The 19,569-nt window shown below is 34.1% G+C and overlaps 1 protein-coding gene across 4 annotated transcripts in view; it reads right to left on the bottom strand.

Moving 5' to 3' along the window:
- Nucleotides 1-19,569, bottom strand: part of CSMD1 (CUB and Sushi multiple domains 1) — a 1,186,669-nt gene that overhangs the window by 351,392 nt on the left and 815,708 nt on the right. For all 4 annotated transcript variants that reach the window (XM_032184761.1, XM_032184762.1, XM_032184764.1 and 1 more), the window contains exon 10: nucleotides 18,673-18,794. In XM_032184761.1, coding sequence (XP_032040652.1) covers nucleotides 18,673-18,794 — 122 coding nt within the window. The remainder of the gene's footprint in view (nucleotides 1-18,672; nucleotides 18,795-19,569) is intronic.

Raw genomic sequence — 19,569 nt, 5'->3', positions numbered from 1 at the left:
TTAAATTATGTTGAACTTGAATGACATCTGAGTAAGAAATGATTTGTTCTTCAGATTTGATTATATTCCTGCTGACACTTGATAATGTAGTATCTCTGAGTTACAATAGACTTAGAGGACATATACTCAAATCCTTTTTCTTTCTAAAATTGATCAGCAATAACTGCATCTCCTGAGAGCATGCAGTGAAAAACAAACAAAAACAAAAAGCTATTTCTATGAAATTACAGGAGCCAGTAGAGTCACAGTATCACCTGACTGTTACTGATTTTATTTGTCCTGTTGCAATTATGGCTTTTGTGGTAGAAAAAAGTAATAAATAAAAATGCTGAGGAAAATGCATCAGGTTGCTTCTTAAAATCACAGAATAATTTAGGTTGGAAGGGACCTTGGTAGCTCACTAGTTGAACTTGTTCAAAGAAGGGTCAAGAATGAATTCAGTCCAGGTTAGTCAGGGCTATATCCAGTCAGGTCATAATGAAACAACTAATTGTTTCATCATGAAACCATTTCCAGCCATATGAAGGACAAGAAAGTCATCAGAAGTCATCAGCATGGATGCAACAAGGCGAAGTTATGCTTGACAAACATCCTACGTTTCTACAATAAAATGACTAGCCTGGTAGATGAGGAGAATGCAGTGAATATTGCTGTCCTGGGCTTCAGTAAGGCTTTTGACAATGTCTCCCATACGGTCCTCATAGAGAAGCTGTTAACATACAAGCTGGATTAGCAGCCAGTGACATGGATTGAACACTGGCTGAAGAGCCAGGCATAGAGGGTGATCAGTGGTACTAATTAGTACTGGTGAGGCCACACCACATCTGCGGCCTAGGTCTGGGCTCCCCAGTACAAGACGGACATGAACATATTGGAGAGAGTCCAAATGAGATTGGTACGGTTTTTATTATAGCTACAGGTGACCAGGGAACTGAGCAGAAAGTGGTTCCAGTATTGTTCTTTGCAATACATCAACAAGCTCCTTTTATAATTTGTCCTATATGCTGAATAGAAATAGATGAGACATTAATATGAAAGCTCTGGCAAAGGTTCTTGAGCATACAGAAATTTCTATCCTTTAAAAATAAATAATGGACCCACACAAAGCAATCATGTTCAAAGCTGGCCAGTCTTAAAAGCAAGCTAGAAGTATGAGAAGTTTATGACATAATAAAATGAAACATATCTGATTCTACCAAGCACCACTGTGTCTTTCACAAAGGCAATGTCACTTTTTTATCTTTTTAAAATTTGAAAAAATAAAGAATAAAAAAAATTACAAACATATATGGATAATTGGTTAGAGCAAGTCACAGTGTTTAGTGACTGATTGTCACTAAAAAGATGCTAGTGGAAAGCAAAAGAGATTGATAAATGAGGTTGTTCACGACAAGTTATTTCTTTTAGTTTCACTACAGCTACTATTGTTTGATTTCCACTACTCAGAAGGATTAATAACTGCAAATAACGCACAGTCTCTTCTTATTGTGTAGTTCTTTTTGTCTGTGGTTAAGAAACATGAGTTGTTAGTAAAAGAGTGAAATAAAAAAATATGTTTGTGATTGAGTAAAAGCTCAGCATTTGCTTTTCTATCACAAAAAGGGTATTTTTACATGATTTTTTTTTTCCAAGAAACTTTTCAAAATGCAATTGGGACATAATAAAGGAAATTAATTCTGCCTATTCATCTGCTGTCTATTAATCACTTCAAACAGAAAAATGCAAAGTCCTTTTTGGAATACAAATCTAGATAACAATACTAAAAAATAAATACATTTGAGACTACTCTAATGTTATTAATTCTAAATGTGGTTCTCTAATGCCATTTCTAAGCAATTTTATTCTCTCTTTATCAGTATCAGTGTCTATTTCATAGACATTTTCATTAGCTAAATTAAAAAATGCTTGCATTACATCTATAGATATACTGAGCCTCCATAAAAAGCTTATAGCTAGATTTAAAGAGTTAGATTTTTCCTAATGACTTCAATAAAGGCTCTAATAGCATATTAATTCTTTTGGGATTGTGCACAATACTTTGTATGAAAAATATATTTGAATGGGGTGACCATCTGGTAGCTGCACAAGAATAATTCTGTCATTTTGATACTAGCAGTCATGGTTCCTTATTTAAACTAAACACTTTTCTAAGATACATTACCACAATCTATATCATGGAACAAAACATGTAAAATAACAGCATTAAACATTTCTTATTTTTCCAACATATTCAGTATGATCTAGAAGATCACAGTGCAAGCATGTATCATTTTTTTTTTCCTATTACTACAAAGTGCCCATTCCTATAAAACATGGTTCAGAAGTGCTGCTATCAAAACATTTGTTGCAAATTTTCTCTTTGTCTCAGTGTTTTTGTATAGAATAGCAGTTCTCCTCTTTTATTAAAAACATTTTTCATCCTGTGATTGTAAGATAATCTAAAATGTGAATCAAGGGCAAATATGAATATGTAGAAAGTCTAAGGAAATAGCTTATGGTGATGAATTCTGCCCATTATATCTCATCAGAGACCTCTGGACTGTGATATTAACATTTTTGCACAGCACCAAAATGTTGAACCTCTGTTACAGAATTCAATGTTCTAAATGTCAATAATACCCAGTATCTTTTTTTCTGTCTCCCTGTTTTATAGCAACCGATTCGGTATGTGAGCATACTGTTGTATAACTGCCATCAAAAGGACAATTCACTGAATTACAAGGCACATATAGACTAATCAGTTTTCTGTCAGACCAGGCAGGTCTGACAAGATCCCACTTACAATCATTCCCAATTGCAGGAACGGGAACTTCAGATTTCAACATGCCTTCAGAAGGTAGAAGATTAATTTGTAAAAATAATTACACGTTTTCTGAATTCTGATTACTACAAAGCGAGTGTGGGAAAAAAAAGCATCTGATCAATATAATTCTGTCAGTGTTTACCTTCTAATGTCCACAGAGATTTATAAAGAATAAACAGTAAAATAAACAAACAAACAAAGTATCATTGCCCTTGTTGAAAGCTATTACTAGATTGCTGCTACTGCAACCATGGAAATGATTTCATTGTCTTATTCATGAAGAATAAGGAGGAAGGTTATTTCTTGAAGGTGAATAGGATTAATTTTGCTTCATGTGGATGAAAAAACATGAAAAAACAGTATGCTGGAATAATGTCAGTCAAAAATATTATGACTGTAATTTGATGCCAATATGATGACATTTCCTAACTGAAACCCAAAGTTAAAGACAATTAACATTTAAATCATATCTCTAAATAGTGCTCATGTCTATTAAAGCTGTCATATTTTTCTCAAATAGAATCTCAATTTATTTTTCTTGGCCTTTTTGAAGATAAAATCATTAAACGTTACTACTTCTTTCTAGGAAAAAAAAAAAAAAAAGGATCCTAAAGATAATCTTGATTTTTAAAATCTCATTTCTTAAGTGCTTGAATGAGGAGAATAGCCACGTGAAAGTACAAATTCTAGTGGAAAACCAGCCTTTGTTAGATATTTATCAGGTAAGCATCACAGTTCCTGAATAATGTCACATTTTTATTGTTAAATGTTATTTTTAACAGCACCTATAAAATACTTCTGTGGAACTTCATATGCAAAATTTTGCTTGCATAATCAAGTATCTTTAGTAGTCAAAATTAACATTGTACAGTGCTTAAGTGAAAACCTGTAAATTCTTTAAAATTGTCTATAATCTCACTGTTTTACTTAAAATGCCATGAAGATAAGCTTGATAGTTCTTATGTCCAGTCATATGAATGCCCAGTCATAGAGAAAAATGTGAAATATGTACACGAACACATTAATGTTTTCAACATACATGTTGAAAACAGTTGGCTAATCAGAGAATCACTAAGGTTTTAAAGGATCTCCTGAAGTCATCTAGTCCAACCCCTGACTCACAGCAGGTACAATTAGGTTATAAAGTTTACTATAATTCAAGTGGTTATACTAAATTACTAAAAATCTAGTGGTGCAATAGATACCAATTCCCTTGTAATTTTAACACATTATTTTAAATCCAATTCATGAATTAGATTTTGATTGATCTAATTAAAAGAACATGGATTGAACATAATTTTGCTGAAAACAGTGTCTTATCAACATAGTTGCAATACAAATTGAAAAAAAAAAAGCAACAAACAACAAATTAATAGAACATTATAATAGAATTCTTCAGTGAATATCTTTGGAACAGCTATCAAGAGATACACCTATTCACGATTTATAAAGTGACAAAAAGAAGCAAACGCAAAAATGACCGAGCAAGTGTTACTGATTGTCTGAATATTGTTCAAACTGAAAGTATTCCACAACAGAAACGAGATACACACAAAAGGTCTCAGTTATGATTCTTCTACCTCATTTAAATAGGAAGTATATAGCTGTACATGTATATTTGAAGTGATCAGAACCATGTTTCAGAAATCACTAATGAGGATGGGATTCAGTATAAATCTAAATACACAGCTAGTGTCATTTGAAAGTGTAAGATACCATACATTTCCTGAAGTTACAGGATCAGTGAGATACCCACAATTTTCTGAAGCACAAGGAGGCCAGGAAGTACTCCTTGAAGCATCTGCCCCATCCCTGAGGTGCTCAAGGCCAGGCTGGATGGGGCTTTGAGCAACCTGGTCTAGTGGGAGGTGTCCCTGCCCATGGCAGGGGGGCTGGAATTAGGTGATTTTTAAGGTTCCTTCCAAATTAACCATTCTGTTATCCTGTGAAGTATCTGAAATGAACTCTAGAACACCTATATGAAGATGTTCACCTGTTGGTGTTCAAAGGTGCTTTAGGTATCTAAAATCTCACTGATGTTAATTTAGCTAAACGCACTATTCACCTGATTGGCAGCTAGCTGAAGCTGCTGTGTAGCCTCCCCTGGCAATACATGAAGCTTAAGCACTGATAGCTCAGCAAGTTTCCCTACAATTAAACATCTCACGCTGAGATGGTTTAAGGTATCAGACAAGTATTCATGGTCTTGTAGATAGAACTTGATCTATAGGAAATTTATGCCTTTCTAGATACACACCTGGAGGCAAAGCAGAAGAACTTAGAGAATCTCAGATGACCCTAGAGATTTCTCTGATGGGAAACTGAGTCTTTAGACTGCCTGTGCACATCTAGTTCTAAGAGTATTGAATAACATACGGACAGTCCATTTTTAAAAGTGATAACCAGAAGAATGCACTGTTAATCTACATAGGTGTATCTCTAGTGCAAAAATATACCATCAGTCTCATATCTTGATTTGTTCTTGATGGAACTAAATTGTGCAGAACGAAACAGTGGAAGTCAATGATATTTTGCAGAGTGCAGTAGCTGCGAGTTTTGGGGAGAAGCTAACCAATTACCTTGGAAACATAATAGTCCAACTGCTCACTTCAAGTGGAAATAGCTATTAGCTTGTTTACTAATTATTATTTGAATGAGCATTAAAGAAAATAAGTAACCTAGAACAAACATTGTATATGCTATTTGATAAAAAAAAAAAAATAATAAAATCAGTATTTATTTTCCTTTCAGATCAGGTAACAGCAGGAACATTATTGATCCTAAGGAGGTAATAAGTGGCTAATAAATACATATATGTACATATTGGTAAGCATTTAGTGTTATGCACATAGAATTACACGTGTGTAATAGCATGCATGAAACACCTTCTGAAAGATAGTACAAGGTAAAAATAATTTACCAGTCAATCTGTTTAAAATTAGGGGAGAGAAAAAAACAAAAACAAAAAACACCTGATTACAGAGAAATACAATACAGACATCAAAATATTTCAAAATACCTAAGATAGGATTAAAAAGAAGGATCATTCAGGAAGCTGTTGACTTGACAGTCTAATAACACAGAACAGTGCTTGGAATTGTATTAACTCTGTGAAAGACTGAATTAAAACATCACATACTCTGCCTGCTTGCATACTCTGCACAACTGCTTTCTTTGCCTCAGAAGAACCCTAGAATATCCTGAGTTGGAAGGGACCCATAAAGATCATCAAGTCCAACTCCTGGCACCACACAGGTCTGCCCAAAAGTTTAGACCATGTGACTAAGTGCACAGTCCAATCGCTTCTTAAATTCAGACAGGCTTGGTGCAGTGACTACTTTCCTGGGGAGCCTGTTCCAGTGTGCAACCACCTTCTCGGTGAAGAACCTCTTCCTGATGTCCAGCCTAAACTTCCCCTCCCTCAGCTTAACACCATTCCCACGGGTCCTATCACTGGTGTTTACAGAGAATAGGTCACCTGCCTCTCCACTCCCCCTCGCGAGGAAGTTGTAGACCGCGATGAGGTCCCCCCTCAGCCTCCTCTTCTCCAGGCTGAACAGGCCAAGTGAAACAAACAAATGACAAACAACTGACAAACAGCTAATAGATAACAAGAAAATGCTCATTACAGGCAATACCCTGAGCAATAGACAGCCATCCAAACTGCTTTATCAGGTTGGATTTGTTTGAATTTAAAGGAAATTAAAAAAAAAAAAATCTTAACAGACCTTTCTGAGCATTCATTGTTTAGCCATGGAATTGATCCCATCCTGCATGCACAAGGTGTGTACAGCTGGCAGCTTTCTCTGTGTTTTGTGATAGTTGCATGAGAAGATTAAAAATGCATTCACATCAGCATTTTGACCAGGGGTGCAATTCCAAAAGAATCTCTGTGTATCTCTACTTACTGTGCTTTAGTTTGTGCCACACAGCAATGTCAGAGAAGACAAACTGAGTTCCTTTTGGATGAAACCGAACTGGAAGGTGTTTTCCAGACAGATTCAAATTAGAACTAGTCCATAATAAAAACCCTGAAAATATACCTAGTATGGACCCCAGGCCCACAGCACCAACTGTTTTGCACTATAAAGCTGCTTTTGTTGCACTGCACTTCTAATGTTAATGTAAACAGAGCCTAATTTATTCTCCTAGGACAACTGGAGGCAACACTTGGATGTTGTCCTATCTCCCTTTCTCTTATTTTCCCACCCTCTGAGTCTATGCTGGTGCTCTGCAGATGGAAGTTTCTGCAAGATCTCCATGTGAACCCAGGGTAGACAGACAGCATGTTTTCTCAGCTTTAATAATAATAAAAAAAAAAAAAAAAAAAGATTTGCCATCCAGAAACTTCTGAATTTTGAATGGAGTAATAAATTAGACTTTTCTCTCCTTGAGAATCATTCTGATTCCAGGTATTTATACTAATAAATAAGTAAGGTGACTGTTACTTACAAGAAAAACTACTTCTAAAAGTAGTAAAGGGTAAAAATCTGCATGAAAGAAATTCTCCATTCAGAGTCTGTCAAGGCCATGACAACAGGCCCTATGCCTTTCAAAACAGAATGGCCACAAGAGAACAGTAACAATGTTGATGAAGTTCTGAGAATATGTAAATTTCATAATTACATGGCTTACAAACTTTCTATCTTATACATGGCCTGTTACTTTCTTCCACCAATTTCAGTAAGAAATTTGAAATATGAACTGATTAAGAACAAACTCCTCCTAGGATGTTTTCCTCCTTAGGCAGAAATAAATAATCTCTACTGTAATGAGCTGTTCTCCATTTTAATCTTTCAGAACTACAGCCACCTACATACTATTCCTGCCATGAAGCTCCTGTTCACACCTCACTTCAGTTCTGAATGCTCTATGATGGCACACAGGTAAGATTTTTGCTTGTGGATATTTCAGAAAGGTTAGTAATAAATTATGTTCCAGTGATGACATTTAAAATACTGAGCTCTTCACTGGGCTAAATATATATTATATATAAAATAATATATATAAAATATTATAATATATATATATTATATATATAAAATAATATATATTAAATTTATATATGCATATATATGTGTGTGTGTGTTTATATGTGTGTGTGTCATAGTGATGAAGTTTACCGCCTACAGGGAGGAAGAGGAGACCAAGCTGGGAAGTCTCATTCTACTAATCTGCCACCTGGAAAGGAAAGGGATGACCATTGTAATGGGAGATTACTTTTTTTGAAAGGCATAGAAAACTCAAGAGGCATGATTTTACTGTTCAAATAGAAAACTAACTGCAATGTTCCATTTTCTCTTTTCTCGGCAACACAGATGGAAGAAGTGAAATGCCTCTCTATGTCCAGAAATAGAAGCATCTTCACCATCCCTCCTTCCGAAGGGAGCTTGTCCCATTGCTCCCTCTCTGGGCATGTGCATCAGCTGCTTTGTAATCTGCTTTATCTCCTGCAGACATTACTACAGCTCTGGGACATGATGAAAGGTAGAAAGAGAAGACTGAGAGTGAAAATGTGTATACAGCATATCTATATTAGCCCCTTAAACAATTTATAACTGGTTATCAAGAAAAGGTTGTTCCACATTGTTATTCTCTCGAGACCAAATCCATATATTGCTTTGTGATCTCATCATTTATTAAATTCTGTAAATGTGAACATCTATGGAGGTCTTAAAACACACTGGGAAAGACAAGTTTTAGGTTACAAGTTACAATTACAAATGATAAAAATCGTCTGTAGATTAAATATATCTTATTCCAATAACATGGAAGGTGAAAGAAAATAGACTACAACTATGAAACAAGAGGTGATCTAATACATGATCCAGAACAGTTAAAGATTTTATTTTGTAATTATTTGATCAAGGTCAGATTTCCTTGAGGTAATAATTTGATCATATGAGAAGTCTGAAATAGCATTTTGGATTTCTCCATTACATATAGGCTAAGAACTTGCAGTAAATCGTAACAAGTGTTTTTATACACAAAATTTATTATACTGATGCAATGAAACGTTTCAATAACAACTTGTGAAGAAAAAATAAAACTAGCTGTGTATAGAAACAAGATGCTCCAAATTAATTCCCAGATTCCATGAAAGGCAGGAAAAAAAAAAAAAAAAAAATTCTACTTGGCAACAGCTGACCAAACAGAATAACTATAATTTTGGAATTTCCATAAGACTTTTTGTGTCCGTATTAGTCATAATATCACCCTCAGTAAAATCTGGAATTTTGTCATATAGACAAGCATGAAATTAACAACATTAATGACCCATTAAAAGTCTGTCACTGAAAAAGGCTCATACTCGTATTTTCATGAGTATGGGTGACAAATCAGAATATCGTCACTTCACCTCCTGTGTCTATCACCTCTTCTTGAGTTGTCTGTCAAAATTTTCAGTATCTTGTGCAATACAAGTTCTTTGTTCTGAAGTTATTGACTTTTTCCTATAGTAAATGAGTGTTGAGAGCACAGTACTTTGCTTAATACATGGCCAGAATTTCTTACGTGTTTCATCTTGCACTTACTTGTTCTACCATGACTTTGCAGTGCTAGTCATTGATATACAGTGGGATCTGCTATAATTGATATTTTGTCCAGGTTATACATTTGGACATTTGGAATTTGATGTCCAGAGTTTAAAAAAAATAATAATTTTTTATTTTTTTATTTTTAAGTGTAATAAAAAAGCACACTGGGTAAACCTGATGGAGAAGAACAAAAATGAGCACAATAAGTTATTCACTGATCTATGACCACCTGCCATAGTCACTCTTGATCTTTCAAGTTTTTCTTTACTTAACGAGAGCCAGGAAGCAAATTTGATCTGAAGTGGGATACAATAACCTTTGAGGTGTTTACTTTGAAGTTAGAAAGATGCTAAAGAAGTAAAACTAATTTAGGCAGTGCACTTAAAGGCTTTAAATTATAGAGGAATTAACACAGGCCACAAAGTACACTCTTGCAACTTGTTTTTCCCATGCTGCTTCTCAGCTATTAAACTAACTGAAGTGCCATTTATGCCTCACAGCACTTAGAAAACCTTTTATTCTGTAATAACTTACTGCAAACCCTATTTTATTTTTCGTACTAAGTAAAAATTCCATTAAGTACAATTACCTCTGTCCTTCCTCTTTTACATCTTCCTGAAATCGAAGATCTGTACATCTTAATGTATATGTGATGATTTGATCCTCCATTTACTATTTTCCCCAATGCCTCTTTACTTGTAATATGAAGCTCCTATTCAGTAATACACCAAAGTGAGTTAATTAAATGAAGTGCTGACTGTAATTTATTATGTAAATACCTGGAGGCTTCTATTTGCAGTGATGCCAAATACCAGACCTATAGTATTGCTAAAGAAGACTGAAAGGGATCATAAATAATTTTTAGAAAATACTAATCTACTTTAAAACTCTGATGATCTTTCTCTGCGTATATTCTTTACTATGTAGTATGTGAATTTCTTAGAATTTCCTATCGTTTACCTATAAATGTTCAGCTGGCATTTCCCCAGTAGAAAACGTTACTCAAGAAAAGATTTAAAAGAATACAAACAGTGAGTATCAAGCAAAAGAAACTTTGACCATCTGCACCTTAAGGAAAAGGTAAACAAACATAACCAAGAACTGTAAGTACATCAATTCCTCTGTTAGCACTGATCTCCTTGAGCAGAAAATGTGAGATGCATAGGGTCTGCACAAAGATAATTTCTATAGAAAATTTCTATAGGTAAACCTGAGATACATATATATATATATATACACACACGTGTTGGTTGTATATGTACACACACATATATGAACATAATATATGTCAATCTATTGTATATGCATACACAAATGCATATTTGGTGTTTACATACACATATACATGTATATGTATGTCATCCAAGGATATTGTCAGATCAGATATACTATCAATAGCTGCAGACATTTTCAACCTCAAGGGAAAAAAAAATACATAAATTTTGATATCCTGTGTTTATGCATTGATAGTGTTTGACAGTTCCCACAAAGAGAACAGGGAAAAAATTTTAAATAGAACTAAACTATAGGACAAACAAAAATAAGGTAAGTATGCTGAAATTTAATTGGAGGATTTATTTTTAAACAGTGGAAGAACATTCTCATCTAATACATGCTCTGTTATGAGATCTTCCTGTCAGAAAATATTCTGAATTAAAAGGGGAGAACAGTAATGACTTTATGTCACTATATGTACATACTGTGGGATTGTGCAGGTAAAATATTCAGCTGTGACTGCACAAGTCATAACAAATATGTTGATTTGCTCTCTGAAATTTGTGAACACAAAGTACTTAAGAAAGCATCTTACATTTACATATATTCAATGGATATTCACCTATGGCTTTAGAAATCCAATTGATACTCCATTTGATAAACTTGCTGTACTGGGTCTGGCTGGAATGTTAACTTTCCCGGCAGCAGCTCATACAGTGCCGTACTCTGTACTTGTAGCTGGAACAGCAGTGTTATCACACCAGTGTTGTGTCTACTGCTGAGCAGCAGTGGCACAGCATTGGGCCTTTCTCTAACCCTCCTAGGGGTGGGCAAAAAGTGAGGAGAGAAACATCACTAGGGCAGCTGACCTAAACCAATCAAAGGCATATTCCATACCATGTGATGTCACACTCAGCAATAAAAGGTGGAAACAGGAAGAAGAGGGGAGGGGTGGGCTCTCATTGAGAAAACGTCGGTCCTCCTCTCGAACACTGGCTGCGTGCGTTGAGGCCTTGCTTAAAGGACGTGGTCAATCATCGCTCATTTGTGGAAAGTAGAGAGTAGTTTCTTTCCTCTGCACTTCCATATAGCCTTCATTTATTTTGTTTGTTTGTTTTCCTCCCTTGTTTTTATTTTTCCTTTTCCCCTCCCTTTTCCCCTTTCCCTTTTTATTTCCCCTTAGTTAAATTGTTTAGTTCATAGTAGTCTTTATTTAATTATTATAATTATTTCCCTTTAATTAAATTATCCTTATCTCAACCCGTGAGTTGTTGAAAGAAGAAGACAGATACGAAGTGAAAAAAAAAAAAAAAAAAAGATTAAAGGTAACAAATTAATTGGTGGTAATCAATACAGCACAAAAGATGAAATTGAGGCAGAAGAAAAAAAAAGCATCTTACCAGAGGAAGTAGAAGCAAATGTTGGAGGGAAGAAAAAAAAAAAAAAAAAAGCCTCTCAACATTTACCCAGGAATTTCCACAATATTTTTGATCAAGTAATTCAGTATGAGACCTATGAACAAAGCTGGCCTGTTTAAATTCATAAGTGGGGGTTCTAAAGATATGCTCACCAGATAAATTCCTCTAAGAAAAAAATGGGGGACAACGAACTTTTTAACCTTTAAAGACTACCTCTAGCAACTGTGACTCTAAATAAATAAATAAATAAATAAATAAATAAAGGCAGGCTTACATACTACATGTTTGCTTAATTATTTTGTATTGTTTCATAATGGAGTTGTTTTAACTATCAAACAGATACAAAGAGGAATAGTCTGGTTATACTTTGTAAGAAATACATTAAAATAATAACTAATTTTACAGACCATTCAATCTATGATACAATCAAATACAAATGATTTTCGCTATGGTAATTCTTCAACAAAATAGTGACAGTAATGGATTTGCACAATTTTTACCTATGCAGATACAGGGCAAACACATCATATTGAAATTATTCCATATTGCCCTCTTTTGATAGGGAAAAATCTTTTTTTTCTTTTTTCTTGACTTTTTTTTTTTTGTTTCCGCTAAGCCACACGTATGTGACTTAATCTTGCCAATTAAAAATTTGTCATGCTTTCATACATTTAGTCTGTTTGGAGTGTGAATTTGTTTGTCTTGGGCTGTGCATTAATAGATAATACATTACAACTGTCTTTCTGAAATTGTGATTTATTATAAATTCAAAGGCAGCAACACAACAAATTTAATCCTGATTCTCCTTCTTCAGCTTTCCCATCCTGACATTTGCACACATGTATATTTTTCTTTCTAAGAACACCATTTTTCCCTCTAAATCACAATTTCTAACTCAGCGTATCACACTTTGATCCATCTAAGGCTTATAAAATTCATGCCCCACAGATAAATCTTGGCAGAGAAGACCTAGCTGACATCCTGAAAGCAAAACTAAGGACATTTTTTTTTTTTTTGGTCAAAAGTAAAGACCATACAGAATGTACACATGCCTCTGTAGTAAGAAAAACTGTATACTTTATATCCATACTAAATTAATGCAATGTATTGTAATCCTCCATAGAACCATATTAGTGTTTAAAAAGAAATCAAAACTGCTACAAGCTCAAATATCAAAATTAAGACATTTATGTAATTTTTTTCATCAATGCAATTTCAGGAGCAAACAATTAAAAAGGAGTTGCAGTAGATTATATCAATAATCTCAACATATCAGTAAATATCAGAACAATACCATTACATCTGCCAATCAGCTTTAAAATAATCCTTCCCTATGTCTGTCATGATCTGTATGAAAATCTGCCATGTAAGTGTGAAAAGATGTCAACAAAAGAAATTGGACTATACATAAGATGGGGCTGAGTGAATCAAAAAGTGAAATGGCAGTAACTTTTCCAGGAATGCACAAGAAATAAGTGATATCATCAGATACTCCTCCACTGCTGGAAAAGCTTTCCCTAGCTAAATGAAAGTCAGGGGAGCCATCTTGCATAAAGTACAAGAATTTGTATTCCTGTATAATTATATATTCCTGTATGGGATTGCTTCTTTGTGAATAACCAAGGAGGCTTCTGCATTATACACAGGAGAGCTAGCTAACATTTCATCCTCTACAGCAAGTCAAAAGTCAAAGGTCCTTAGTAAACTGAAGACAGGAAGAGGTAGATATAGTAATACAGGGCTGTTACACTGGAAAGGATCTTCTCAGCACTGTGTTCAGCACTTTTAATTTTGCCAAGTCTTAGGAACTTCCTTTAGGCAGACATACACTACCTATCTCTACCCACCCCACATTTCTATGCTTTCAGGAATATTTTTTCATATTTAACTTCAGTTGGTAAGTTAGGAGCCTAAAAAGCTGTACATACATCTTAAATGTAGACATGTAGTGGAGGGAGGCCAAAATGCCCTACCAGAGGGAACATCTCCCTGCTCCATAGTACAAAAATACACTACCACCTGTTTTTGGCTTGCTATAACAGGAACATATTCCTGTTATATGTTAAGCCTCATGTTTTGTTAATTTAGTACAACTGTTTTGTAGATAGCTTATCAAAACGGAAAGGTATTTTTTTTTTCGCCAAGTATTTTACAGTAACAAGTATTTTCTTAAAACCCCAAATGTGCACAAACTACTGAGCACATTTTAAAAATGGCACAAAACTCAGTTTACATTTTGTGAAAGACAAAAGAATATACAATACTACGCTTTCACTTTTTTCCACTCTGTTAATCTATACTGGGATTTATGAAACAGAATTAGAGCAAAGCACTAGTATGAGCCTGTATATTGTCAAGAACAAACAAACACGTAGCATAAATAGTTCTTAGATCTACACATTTTTAGTGATTAAGGTCTTTGCTGCTCAAAAACCATAGTACAGAAAAAGTACAGCTTTACAGAGAAAAATCTGAGTACTATGGCAGCACTCTGGTACTCTCTGTAGAGATGAGATATATGATACTCAGCAAGATATCCCTACCCCAGCCAGAGAACAGTATGAGACTGCAAGTGCTGTAGATGTGAGACATGTCCTATTACTTGTGAGACATCCTATTACTTGTGGCAGCGTGGTCTGACCAGACACTGAAAGAAGAAGTGCTTTGAAGAAACAGGCTTTCTAAATAACACTCCAATATTAAACAATGCACAATAATGCCATTTAACTGGAGCACACTGGTCTATTGACACAAAGGTTCTGAATTCATTGCAAATTATTACTTCCTATTTACATTGAAGTAATAATCTGAGGAATTGTATGTTTTGTACAAGTTAAAACAAGGGACATCAGCAATGGATCAGATCTAAGCTACCACAAGCTTTGAACCAATCCATGAACTAGCAAGATAGTCTAATTAAAATAAATAGATAAGTAGCATATAATAATTTAGTAAGACTGCTGTTTCAGGGCACTTTGTAAGAATAAGTTATCTCAAAAGAATTTGTCTCAAAACCAAGCTTAACAGTATTTGGATTCCCTATCTGTGAATGAGGGAAGCTTTTCCCAAGTAAGAATGTTCTCCTGAAGTTCCCCTACTATCTGCTTTGAAAGGCAATAAATCAGAAATACCTTCTTATATTAAGGTGTATGCCAAGTTTATTCTAAACACTGAGGGCGTAGCTCTATATAAGTGTACGTGACACTTCCCTTATTCCCTGTAGTTTCAGGGTTTTCAGTTTGGGCAACTAAGAGGAATAAATCTGCTAGGCCCAAACAGATTTAACTTAATACCTATGCTTTGTACTGCTGAGATAGTGTATTATTCAGGAATGCAAACAAAAAAGAGTAACAAACCCACCTGTAATTGGAACACCCTTCTTACAAGGTCATTAAACTAAGAACTATTGTAGCTCATGTCACATCTACTATGCATAACCCCAGTCAGTCAGGAAAATATTGTACTAGACTAGGAGTCATTGCTGAAACAACATAAAACTCTGCCCCACCTATATACAATCGAGCTTAAAAGCAGAGCCCCTGCATCTAGCAGCATTACCACAGAATAGTGAAAGCAGCAGGAGACCCAAGGCATTAAGTGTGTTTATGTGTGTGTATATATATATATATATATAATATATATATACACACACATGTGCAGCCTGACGAATGAATTTAAACAGTAAGGGATAGAGTCACACTTGCAATATACTGAAAACAACAAGGAAGATACAATGGCAACAGATCAGTAAGATCTCAGAAGAGCACTCCAAAGAAACTGGTTGTAAAAAGATGAGAAGCTGCGTAACAGAACAACTAAAACATAGTTACCCAAAATTTGTGTAACTTACAAAGTGTACTTGACAGACAGTCAGAAGGGCACCATAAAGCTTAGTACAAGTACTAAGGCTCTAATAAAGGATTCAATAGGATGCTGATCAGCAGCTACAATAGTGAGACCCAGAGGAAAGAAATAAATGGTATGGGAGGAAAATCAATGCTTCAAAATAAACAGAGCACAAATAGAAATACAACAGAAGATGAACCAAAGTTAATCTAGAATCATGTGTTGAAAAGCAAAAGGCAAATAAATGTTAGAAAAATGTGTAATAATGATCTTGATATGTTTGGTTAAGAACTGCAACTACATGACTGTCCCTGCTGGAAGTTGAAACTGGCTTTAATTTTCCTTAATAGTCTCCTCTCACCAGCATCAGAATGTCAAGTTTGTAAAGTGTTGCATGTTATTTAAAAAAATAAATAAATATATATTATTTAAAATATTCCAGCATATTAAATTCCATTCTTTTGTGCAAGTGCACCTCTTCAAATAGATGATATTCTTTACACTGTACTGAATGTCATGGCAAGAGGAAATAGTGCTTTATCTTGTAAAATGCTATGTATAAACTAACCAGAAGAAAGGACACAAATTCACTCCTACAATAAGCCTAAACTAATTTAAAATACACAGTAAGATGTCATGAACTGTCTACATTCTTGGAAAATAAAATGAAGTACATACCCTAAGCATTTTCATAAATATTTTCAAACATGAAGGGCAAAATAGTAGGCTCCTCAATATAAGCTCAGACCTTCAATACACTGTTCAAATTTCAAGAGGTCAGTCATTCGTAACTCCAACAAAAGTCAGGGATGAAATTCTGCACAACTTTTAGCACATCTTAAAATCAATTTATTCTTTTGGAAGCCTGGAAATTATTTTTGTAATGGATTTTTTTTTTTTTTTAAATAAAGTTCACAGGTTTCAAAATACTAGCAAGATTATTACTACTTCTTTCAAAGAAAAATGAGTTCCATTTGAGTAAGATAGTCTGCAAAATAAAAGCACTTTCTTTTATACCTTTTATCCCAAAGGATATGTGTTAACTCTAGATTTAGTTATCTGGGGATAGAAAACTCAATGTATTAGATTTGTATTGACGCATACCAATAAAGATGATGTAGAAATTATGTGAAAGCAACGTATGTGAGGATACTGGATATCTTAAGTATGTTTGATTTTAAGACTGCACATTCAGTGTCGTCATGGTCCTAAAGCAAATATCTATCCTTCTGAGATGCATAAAGTGAAGAAAAAGCTCTTCCTCTATTTCACTGCTATAAAAAAAACAAGGCTAATAAAATACTCCTAATTCCCTATTACCCATCATGTCTGATAAATAGTTTGAAATTAAAAACCTTAAAGCTTAACATATTTTTCCTACATTGTGATTCTCAATTTGTCTGTTAGCAATGCTCCTTACCAGCTTCCACCAGCTGGATTAAATAGATTCCCCACGCCCCCCCCCCCCCCCCCCAGTGAAAGCTTGTATTCATCTCTCTTCATTTTGAACATAAGAATTGATCAGTTTGGGTAGGCAGCTTTTTCAGCACATTCTTGTGACTGATAAACTATCAGCCTGCCCACAGAATACTACTTTAGAGTGCCTTTTCACGTCAATCAAATAGAGCAATAAGTTAATCCACACCAATGCTATTGAGCTCTACCCTACTAAAATCTTAAATCAATTGAGAGACATATTGTACAAAATGAATAGAATGTATGTATTACTGTAGTAGGCTAAAGTTTGGTGCTTTTCATAAAAAAAGTCAGAACCTCCGTAGAAAACACATATGCTATACAGTTTAATAAATAGCACCACAGAGTCTGTACCAATTTTTGTATTATTATAGTTCAACTCTCTTGCAATCAGTGAGCAGGTAACTATCTTCATTTGACCATGAATATGAAAAACAATGCTTAATTGATATTTTTGAAAAGTCAAGAAAAATTAGAATGAAACATTAGAGATGTTTTTATTCAAAACTGTTTCGTTAAGGTACTGAGAGCCTGTTCTCTTAATAAAAATTTCACATATTTACAGGGGAAAATTTAATTGCACATTAAAAGTAAAATATATATTGCATTTTACGAAATAAAATAGAGACTACATACTACTGAACATAAACTGGAGTAGATGTATTTGTCAAACACTTTACATATTTAAGTGTTTATCCGTATTTAAAAATGCTATGTGACTTAATAGTTTCTGTAAAATTTAATGACTTAAATAAGTCAAAGGTCATTCATAAATAGCCACCTCTAATTGCCATACTGAATAAAATACAACAGTTCAGTTTGTTACTGAAAAACACCTTTTCTCTTCACAGAGAACTTGCTCTACAGTAAAATGGTCCACAGTGTGATAGTTTTATACTTCTGTCTGTTTTTCATGATACGTGCCTTGGTACTCCACTATGTAATAAGAACATTGAACTATGGCCACTATTTTATGCAAAATCATTCATAGTTGTGAAGAGATTGAATGATGATTACATATCAAGATGCAACTTGAAAAATCCATTAACTCATTTAGCAATACGTGATTTTGATTTGATTTTGATTTTATGTATCTCATTTAAAAATCATTTATGATTTAGAAACTGTAACTGAGACCTATTACTCTGGGGGGATATTTTCACAGATATCAAAATGATTTATTTTTTTATTATTATTATATTTTTTAACTTCTCTAGATCCCAGGATATTTTCTTAACATTTCTTTTCTGGTCATTTGCATGTTTAAATGAACACACACTCTCCCAGGTTCACACATCTGTTCAAATACGTATGAAATAATTTTAAGACAGATCAAAAATTCCTGAGTTTCAATTGAGACAAAGAAAAAAAAGCATACCTTTTCTGGATCAGTTGTTGTAATGACCCACACACAGTGTGCGTTGTCTTCATATTGAACTGGATAATTTGGTGATGTAATAATCCCACTTGGTCCACGTAAATTAGAACCACATGTTCTAGCTAAAATGACAGTGAACAAGATTATTTTAATTAAAACAACCAGTCAAAAGCAAAGTTTATAAAACTGCCATAGCACTAATAACAACTTCTTAGGAAAGAATTAAAATGCTGAAATACTCTAAAACAATCTGCCTTGGAAGATATTTGATCTAGTAAAAAAAAAAAAAAAAAATCCTGAACATTTACGTACAGAGGAAGGATACTGGCACTTTTCATTTAACCAGCACAATGTTTACATTTTTTTTTATTTTTGATTTAGGCAAATTAATCTAAATTACCATATGAATATTGAAAATTACTTTCCAAAAAGCATTAAGGATAGAATTTCTAAGACATTTAAGCCTCCCAAAATATTGTAGTATCACAAGGTATTTTAAAATACTTCGATACGATTTCCAGAGAAATCAGATGGAGTTATGTAACAGAATATTTTTTAACATTCTACTGTCTTGAGTTTGGTACCACAGCACTGTGGCAACACACCAAGAAAAAGCAAGCCTAAACCACACCATTTCTAAGTACTTGGATACCATATATCTTCAAATACCTGAACTTCAGAACTTATTTGAATAATTTTTGATGTAATTTAGACTCTTCAGTTACACAAGTTCCAGCACTTGCAGTAGAAGTGACCACGTTTCCTAATAATGGTCATTCTTTTTTTCCTGAATGTTGGATTAATGTATCTAACATAATTCCAGTATTTTGGAAATTTTTACTTTTCATCTTTTCTGAAGAATTTCCTGAATTTTCTGAAGCATTTCCTTACCTCTCA

The sequence above is a fragment of the Aythya fuligula genome, chromosome 3 (assembly GCF_009819795.1).
Source record: "Aythya fuligula isolate bAytFul2 chromosome 3, bAytFul2.pri, whole genome shotgun sequence".
NCBI lineage: Eukaryota > Metazoa > Chordata > Aves > Anseriformes > Anatidae > Aythya > Aythya fuligula.
This window is presented reverse-complemented; position numbering and strand designations above follow the sequence as displayed.